This window comes from Palaemon carinicauda, unplaced genomic scaffold, assembly GCF_036898095.1.
Source record: "Palaemon carinicauda isolate YSFRI2023 unplaced genomic scaffold, ASM3689809v2 scaffold2083, whole genome shotgun sequence".
Taxonomy (NCBI): Eukaryota; Metazoa; Arthropoda; class Malacostraca; order Decapoda; family Palaemonidae; genus Palaemon; species Palaemon carinicauda.
In genome coordinates this window covers 10,001-20,000 of record NW_027169683.1, presented here as the reverse complement: position 1 = coordinate 20,000, position 10,000 = coordinate 10,001, and the positions used below count along the sequence as shown (strand labels likewise).

At 35.4% G+C, this 10,000-nt stretch overlaps 1 protein-coding gene across 1 annotated transcript in view; it reads right to left on the bottom strand.

Moving 5' to 3' along the window:
* Positions 1 to 6,206, bottom strand: part of LOC137635991 (uncharacterized) — a 6,968-nt gene extending 762 nt beyond the window's left edge. The window contains exon 1 of the mRNA XM_068368446.1: positions 1 to 6,206. This exon is cut by the window's left edge and continues 533 nt beyond it. Coding sequence (XP_068224547.1) covers positions 34 to 5,562 — 5,529 coding nt within the window. The 5' untranslated portion in view covers positions 5,563 to 6,206 and the 3' untranslated portion in view covers positions 1 to 33.
* Between the last annotated feature and the right edge of the window lie 3,794 nt (positions 6,207 to 10,000).

Genomic DNA, 10,000 nt, shown 5'->3' with positions numbered 1-10,000 from the left:
ATTTACACTACATACAAATTTAAATTTATCAGTTTATAAATTCAACATTTCAGATGTTTTACTCCGGCTTTCCACAGCAGCCTTTCTTTTAGGCCTCTCAGAAGCTGGTGATAATTTGTCCATGTTGTGCAAATCATTTGACTTGTCCACATCATCATCTAAAGAAAGATAAGGTATCAGATTATTAACATGGAGTTTACAAACTTGTCTGGTACGGCCTTTGAAAACTCTTGCATGCGTAGTTTCCCCAATATCATTTGTGAAAGTTTCCTTTATTCGACCTAGAGGATAGTTGTTAATCTTCGTATTATCTTCCTTAATTAAAACAATGTCACCTGGTTTTAGAGGATGATGAGTTACAGGGAGATATCTACCCTTTCTATCAACCGCCTGGCTTAAAAGGGTCTGCAAAAACTCATGATGGTAAATATCTAAAAGTTTACTCCTAATTTTAGACAACTGTTCAAATTCATTAGTAGTTCTACAAGGAACAAATTCTTTATCCTCAGGTAAAGGTGATAAATCTGGAATGATATTGAGGGAAGAAAGCTCATACCCTCTTATTAACATTTCGGGAGTTATTGGTTCAGGAAGGTCTTCCGCTGCACTATCCCTAAGAGTCTCTTTAAAAGATATTGGCCGTTTGTTTACCAAGTGGACAACTTGACATACAGTAAACTCAAAATCAAAGAAAGAAAGGATATTGTTCTTGATGGACCCATATAGAAGCCTCTTTGTTAACTTGACACAAACCTCGACCATGGAGCCTAACTGACTACACCCTTTAAAATACTGTTGAAAAGTCAAAGGTTTAACACCTCTCTCCTCAAAATACAATTGAGTGTGGGGATCATTCAAAAATGAAGTTATAACATTAGCTCCTGCAACTATTTGTGACCCTAGGTCACTAATGCACAACTGTGGAATGCCAAATTCGAAGCAATGAATAGAAAATGCCCTAAGAAAATCAGGCACACTAAGTGTTCTGCAAATTTTCAAATTAACTGCACGAGACCAAGTGCAAGTAAAACATAATAGCCATACCTTAATATTTTCTTTCTCCAGCTTAACTGTAAAAGGACCAATATAATCAACGAAAATATTGCCGAAAGGTACAGCTGGTGGGTCTTCCCTGAATTCCCTGTAACAATTTTGATTTAAATTAACAGGTCTTGCGTTAAATCTTTTGCAGTGAACACATTGCCTCAGAATCTTTTTTACCAATGAAAAATTTCTAGGAATAAAATAGTGTCTTCTGAGTTCAGCGAGAACAGCATAGCACCCAGAATGAGCTAATTTATGATGAATATCAAGTATAATTAACTTAGTCAAATGGCTGTCCCTAGATAATAGAATAGGAAATTTTTTCTCATTCTTAAATTTGCTCTTCACCCTCAAAATGCCATCGTTATCAACAAACACATTCAACTGAGAAACTATACCTGGTATATCCTTTACTGCAGTAAAGTCTTTGGAAAAATGTTCTAAAACATCAGCAAAGTGATTTTGTTGATCATATAAAATCAAATGGACAATAGCTAAAGAGAAAAAATTCTTTTCTTGTACCTTAACTTCCCTTCTCACTTTAGCTTTCCATTTGTATATGCATATTATACACCGACGGTACAGCAAAACCAGTCTTCTGAAATCTGAAAAATCTGAAATATTAACCAAGCATTCTCTCTTAACTAAAGGAACATTAGAAATATTCAAGTAATTTCCTGAAAGATAACCCTCTTTAGGAATAGTGAACTGCATGTCAGGTGCCCGAATATTAGTCAGGTCCGGGCCTGAAAGAAAACAAGATTTCATCAACAATTTATATGATGTGCACCTGGTTACCATATCTGCAGGATTTTCCTTGCCATTAATAAACCCAAATTGAACCGGATATGTTTCACAAAGTTTTTGTATGCTATAGATTCTGTTCATTACAAAAGTAGAACATTGGTTCATTTTCTTAAGTTGAAGAGAAGAACTTATTAACCATTGCAGGGCACAAGAAGAATCTGAAAAAAGACAAATCTTTGTCACCTTTATAGGTTTTATGCAACTGGGACCAGCAAGATCCAAATAAAGATCAATAGATTGCTCAACTCCTAAATTAATGGCGTGGATCTCTAAAGATGGTATGGATTTACCTTTCAATTGGGTATTAACCAACCGATTTTTAGCATTAACAAAGGTAAGTTTGCCAGACTCAACATTCAGTAGATAAATGACACACCCATATATGTCACAACTGGCATCGGTAAAAACAATTATATTATACTCACCATCCCTTCGACCCACAAACCGAGTTACTTTGAGAGGGGGCGATGAATTACATTGCCTACAGATATTCCTCCAGTCTTTGAGCTGTTGACTGTTAAGAGTCTGATCCCAATTCAAACCCTTTTGACACTGCAAATTATGCATATAAAGCCTACATCGGTTAAATAAAGGCAAGTTGAAACCAAAAATGTCAAACTGGGAGGCAATGGACCTAAGAATTAATCTTTTAGTGTTAGCTCCTGGGTCAAGGTTAATTGGCCTAGTGAAAATATCATCCGAAAGTCTATCCCATTCAAGCCCAAACAATTTATTGACTTCAGGAGTAAGAACTGACTGATCTATGTCAGACTGCAGATCAATATCATTGGTTATCAGCTGCTGCGTTTCAAATTTAAAGGGTCTGAATATGTCATCTAACTGCTTATAGGCCCATCTTAGGTCATCAGAGCTGTTCATGGTAATAGCACCATTATCCATATATATTAAGGCATAAATAAGTTTCTTCAGTTCATCAATCCTTGAATCATTACTGGAAGTTAAAATTAACATAAAATATAATGAAGTCATCAAAAGAAATGGGCTACACCGAAGTCCAAATGAAAGCCTGACATTTTTATAAGCAACGGGAGTGTAATCACCTGCGCTAACATTCCGAAACCAAAAGAACAATAGTCTAGACTGATCAATTTCACTTAAAGCCAACATATTGAAAGCTTTTTTCAAATCAAAAATTAAAATTTTTTCATCAAACCTAATATTAAGAAATGCAGATGAAAGCTTTTGATTTAGGTTAGGCCCAGCATACATACATTGATTATGAGACAATGACAGTTTCTTATAGGATTCCTGCAAATTAGAAAGAAACACTATGCGACATTTCGTAGTTTCCCTTTCTGGCTTAAAAACTGGCATATGAGGTAAGAATGAATAGTTAGGGTATTCAGCCTTAAATACTTCCAAGTCAAAAATTGGTTCAATAATTCCCATATCTAATTGCTCCTTTATGCAGTTATCCACCAACTGCAAGGAACCTTTCTTACGAAGTAATTTTTTAAAATTAGATTGAAGAATAGCCTTGGAAAGAGACTCATTTCTCGAAAGAAGGTGTGATACCTTCCCATTCCATAACAAGGGAACAACTATACGTCCATCACTTCTCGTGTGCAAATTTCTTAAAGTGTAATCCACGAGAGAGTTATTGAGCTGATTAGATTCATCACTGTAAACTTTCTGATCATAGTTCAAATAAAATTGGCTCTCCATATTCAGGATTTGATCAGTTGCTTCTTGCAGTTTCCTATCAATAATAGTTCCTTTATCTGAAAGTACAGTGAATGAACAATTTGTCGTCATGTCATTGAGCTCGTTAAATTCATCATTAATAGATACAGTAGTAGCTAGGAAATAAGAATGGCAAGGAATATTATAATATGCACCTTTTTCAGCATTAGAATTTTCGCCCCTTAGTGGTTTCGAGGCTAAACTATCTTTACCATTAAGTGAAGTAAGATTAATTAGGAACCTATCAACATTCCCCATAAGCATTATTCCTAAAGTAGTCTCAATATACACAGACGAATTAGGACTCCCTATCACTACATCTTTTCCCAAAAGACAATGTGAAAAATCTACTCCTAACAAAAGCTGAATGTCATCAATGCCCTGAGAACTGGCTGATAAAAGCTTGTCAGCAAATAAAAAATTTTTACTCTGCATTACACTAACTACCTGACCAAGACAAGGTAAATTTAATTGCAGGTTTATAGAGGGTACAACTAAAGCAGAAATAGCAAAGATTTCATTCCCCAGCTTTATAGGAACTTCAACAAGACTAGTAGAATATTCCTTTTGACCATTAAACCCTTTCACAGTAAGTTTAACATTGCTAGTCAAAGACTTTAAATTACAAGAGGAAGCTAACTTGCTAGATATAAAAGTATTTTGTGACCCTGAATCCTTAAGACCCCTGTAAAGCTTATTTTGACCATTTACACAAAATGTGAAAGTAGGGAGAACTGAACCTGTGGTAACATTTGGCAATACTGCTATCCCACTGCTTGCTTCCTTGGAAGACTCTTCTTTACTATTACACCTGTCAGGACTAAGTTTCCCACAAAGATACTCCATGTGATACTGCGAACAATGTGAACAGGGTCTTCGAAATCTGAACTTGCATGCTTTAGTGAAATGATTGAAATTACCACATTTTACACAACCTTTATGCAAATTTAATAAAGAAATTTTATCAGAAGGGGTAGCATACTTAGTACACTTATAACTTAAATGATCATTGTCAGAAATACCGACCTTGGAACAAAAATTACAAGCTTTGACGGGAACAGTCTTAGTTTTAAGAGCCATGGCACTAGTCTTTTCCTGTAATGGCTTTGAATGAGTTACAACTTTATCCCTGACAGACAATTTACCTTTCGTCTGACCCTGTTCATACCTTTCACATGCTGTAAAGAAATTATCTACAATTTGCTGAAATGATGGATGAGTCACATTAGTGATATGAACCAGATGAGACTTAAATCTATCATTCATTGCAGACCAAACAAAATATCTAACAACCTCCTCAACATCAATATGCAAATATTTGATATTTTCGACTATATTTCTAAGTTCTGAAAAGAAGACAAAAGGGTCCTCTCCTTCTTTGAGATTTAGACAAGTTAATTTCTTAATTACAGCCGATTTTCGTAATTCAGTCGAGGCAAATGCCTTAGTCAATAAGTCTTTGGCATCGTTGTAACTTTGTTTGTCGGCCTCCAATGAGCCAAGTAAACATTTAGCCCTACCTTCTACTTGTTGTTTCAAAAGTAAGAGCAAGTCCCTGTCTGGATAATTAAAACTTTGGGTCGTGGTTTCAAATTCTCTAATGAATTTCAAAAAATCCTCCCCTTCCTTACTTTGGAATTTGGGTAGAGGGGCAGTGGGTTGCCTCAAAAGACTCCTAGCAATATCAGTAGTTAATGAAAGTTGAGGGCTTCCAGCACTTACACTTACATCCAACAAAGGCAAAATACCTGAAATCTTATCATGGTAAGATTGACATGCTGAAAGCTCAGCTTCCAAATCCTCCTCTTTAAATTCCCCTGAAAATTTTAGAATCTGTATTTTAGAATCCAAATCACTTAATCGCTTCCTATAATCCAGGAGAACGCCTCGTTCAGATACTTTAGCAGTATTTTCTAATGAAGGGTACTGCGAGGAACGGTTGGCACAATCTGTAACCTTCTTCCTAATAATCTTACGCTGACCAATTAGCACTACCAATTCAGCCATTATGACTACAAAAACAGGCACCAAAATATATAAAAAGTATGATTAATACAATACACAACTACAAATAAACAAACAAGCACCAATATATATATAATAAGTATATTAATGCAATACACAACGAAAATTTTCTAAACAAAACAGTAAACACCACTTATTACAAATAACGTTATTACGAAGCAAAAAGCTCAAAATAACGCGAGAAAATAGGATCACTCAAATACGCACTAATTATTCGCAAAGGGATAAACAAAATATGAACCGCATAAATGGTTAACAAAGAACTTTAAATCAATTGCCAAGTAAACAAAAAACTCTCTTACGGAATCGAAAAAATGGTATACTAAACTCTTCTTGAACAGCAAAAAATCGATTAAAGAAATAAGCAAATTATAACAACCCCTTCCAGGAAGAAACCTCGAACACACCGCAATTCACGTTATGTATCACGTACCTAACCTATAATGCTAAATCCTGTCACGGTCGCCATACGCTGAATTTTAATTTACAAACACCAGGAATTAAATAAGGATAATTAAAATGTGAAAAAAATTAAGTAATTTAATGTATTTGATAAATATCCTAATTCATCCAGTTGCTGATGCGGCAGCTAATACACAAAGTTGAACATCGTGAGGCAAGGGGGAACCGCAATAATTCAGCTTCTTCCAAATACCTTAAATATTACCAAATGTCAAATTACATACTACACAACGATCATAAAAATACATGTAAAAATCAGATTATTATGTGAAGCACGTTATAACACTTGACAAGTTGCATACCTTGGAAATCTTATGTAAATAAATATAAACCCATAGTCCAAACTGGAGTCCACGAAGTAAAATTCATGATATCCCTTTAAAGGGTACGAAGTCGTTACAAAACTGAAAAGGGTACGAACTCGTTACTAAATTGAAAGGTATGAAAAAATATAACATTGAAAAAAGTAAGCGATGATAATTGGAAGTCAAATTTAAATGGGATGGCATTATCCCTCTAAATGATTTCGGACTGACATAAAAAAACTCCCCCTGAGTTTTACAGACCCACCGATATCATCCTGGGACGAAGGCGAAGTACGTGTAGAGATGGGTTGCGATGAAAGAAAGCTTCTTCCTGGTCGGGATTACACAGAAGTTTACATGGCGATAATACTCTTCGTCACTTCAAAGGACATGTAGAAAAAGTTCTTGTCACGTTAACTGTGTAGCTGTACAAAGTGTATTCTTATATCAAGAATAGGAGCTCGAGTTACAAGACCCTTAGCGATGGAATGCTCCTTCGTAACTGCCTTAAAGTTTCCGTCAACCTCAGGAAGAAAGCAAAGCATTAGTGGCTGGTTAGGTTAAAACCAGAAACGGCCGCAGGAAGGCAGTGAGCTGTTAACAACCAAGGGGGTAGTTAAATACTTGAAACTAAGCTAACTGCCTTCCAGTGACCATGCTACTTTAAACAAAATATAATATAAAACAAAATATGATATAATATAATATATAATAAAGAAAATACCGTTTCTGGTTTTAACCTAACCAGCCACTAATGCTTTGCTTTCTTCCTGAGGTTGACGGAAACTTTAAGGCAGTTACGAAGGAGCATTCCATCGCTAAGGGTCTTGTAACTCGAGCTCCTATTCTTGATATAAGAATACACTTTGTACAGCTACACAGTTAACGTGACAAGAACTTTTTCTACATGTCCTTTGAAGTGACGAAGAGTATTATCGCCATGTAAACTTCTGTGTAATCCCGACCAGGAAGAAGCTTTCTTTCATCGCAACCCATCTCTACACGTACTTCGCCTTCGTCCCAGGATGATATCGGTGGGTCTGTAAAACTCAGGGGGAGTTTTTTTATGTCAGTCCGAAATCATTTAGAGGGATAATGCCATCCCATTTAAATTTGACTTCCAATTATCATCGCTTACTTTTTTCAATGTTATATTTTTTCATACCTTTCAATTTAGTAACGAGTTCGTACCCTTTTCAGTTTTGTAACGACTTCGTACCCTTTAAAGGGATATCATGAATTTTACTTCGTGGACTCCAGTTTGGACTATGGGTTTATATTTATTTACATAAGATTTCCAAGGTATGCAACTTGTCAAGTGTTATAACGTGCTTCACATAATAATCTGATTTTTACATGTATTTTTATGATCGTTGTGTAGTATGTAATTTGACATTTGGTAATATTTAAGGTATTTGGAAGAAGCTGAATTATTGCGGTTCCCCCTTGCCTCACGATGTTCAACTTTGTGTATTAGCTGCCGCATCAGCAACTGGATGAATTAGGATATTTATCAAATACATTAAATTACTTAATTTTTTTCACATTTTAATTATCCTTATTTAATTCCTGGTGTTTGTAAATTAAAATTCAGCGTATGGCGACCGTGACAGGATAGTTGTTAATCTTCGTATTATCTTCCTTAATTAAAACAATGTCACCTGGTTTTAGAGGATGATGAGTTACAGGGAGATATCTACCCTTTCTATCAACCGCCTGGCTTAAAAGGGTCTGCAAAAACTCATGATGGTAAATATCTAAAAGTTTACTCCTAATTTTAGACAACTGTTCAAATTCATTAGTAGTTCTACAAGGAACAAATTCTTTATCCTCAGGTAAAGGTGATAAATCTGGAATGATATTGAGGGAAGAAAGCTCATACCCTCTTATTAACATTTCGGGAGTTATTGGTTCAGGAAGGTCTTCCGCTGCACTATCCCTAAGAGTCTCTTTAAAAGATATTGGCCGTTTGTTTACCAAGTGGACAACTTGACATACAGTAAACTCAAAATCAAAGAAAGAAAGGATATTGTTCTTGATGGACCCATATAGAAGCCTCTTTGTTAACTTGACACAAACCTCGACCATGGAGCCTAACTGACTACACCCTTTAAAATACTGTTGAAAAGTCAAAGGTTTAACACCTCTCTCCTCAAAATACAATTGAGTGTGGGGATCATTCAAAAATGAAGTTATAACATTAGCTCCTGCAACTATTTGTGACCCTAGGTCACTAATGCACAACTGTGGAATGCCAAATTCGAAGCAATGAATAGAAAATGCCCTAAGAAAATCAGGCACACTAAGTGTTCTGCAAATTTTCAAATTAACTGCACGAGACCAAGTGCAAGTAAAACATAATAGCCATACCTTAATATTTTCTTTCTCCAGCTTAACTGTAAAAGGACCAATATAATCAACGAAAATATTGCCGAAAGGTACAGCTGGTGGGTCTTCCCTGAATTCCCTGTAACAATTTTGATTTAAATTAACAGGTCTTGCGTTAAATCTTTTGCAGTGAACACATTGCCTCAGAATCTTTTTTACCAATGAAAAATTTCTAGGAATAAAATAGTGTCTTCTGAGTTCAGCGAGAACAGCATAGCACCCAGAATGAGCTAATTTATGATGAATATCAAGTATAATTAACTTAGTCAAATGGCTGTCCCTAGATAATAGAATAGGAAATTTTTTCTCATTCTTAAATTTGCTCTTCACCCTCAAAATGCCATCGTTATCAACAAACACATTCAACTGAGAAACTATACCTGGTATATCCTTTACTGCAGTAAAGTCTTTGGAAAAATGTTCTAAAACATCAGCAAAGTGATTTTGTTGATCATATAAAATCAAATGGACAATAGCTAAAGAGAAAAAATTCTTTTCTTGTACCTTAACTTCCCTTCTCACTTTAGCTTTCCATTTGTATATGCATATTATACACCGACGGTACAGCAAAACCAGTCTTCTGAAATCTGAAAAATCTGAAATATTAACCAAGCATTCTCTCTTAACTAAAGGAACATTAGAAATATTCAAGTAATTTCCTGAAAGATAACCCTCTTTAGGAATAGTGAACTGCATGTCAGGTGCCCGAATATTAGTCAGGTCCGGGCCTGAAAGAAAACAAGATTTCATCAACAATTTATATGATGTGCACCTGGTTACCATATCTGCAGGATTTTCCTTGCCATTAATAAACCCAAATTGAACCGGATATGTTTCACAAAGTTTTTGTATGCTATAGATTCTGTTCATTACAAAAGTAGAACATTGGTTCATTTTCTTAAGTTGAAGAGAAGAACTTATTAACCATTGCAGGGCACAAGAAGAATCTGAAAAAAGACAAATCTTTGTCACCTTTATAGGTTTTATGCAACTGGGACCAGCAAGATCCAAATAAAGATCAATAGATTGCTCAACTCCTAAATTAATGGCGTGGATCTCTAAAGATGGTATGGATTTACCTTTCAATTGGGTATTAACCAACCGATTTTTAGCATTAACAAAGGTAAGTTTGCCAGACTCAACATTCAGTAGATAAATGACACACCCATATATGTCACAACTGGCATCGGTAAAAACAATTATATTATACTCACCATCCCTTCGACCCACAAACCGAGTTACTTTGAGAGGGGGCGATGAATTAC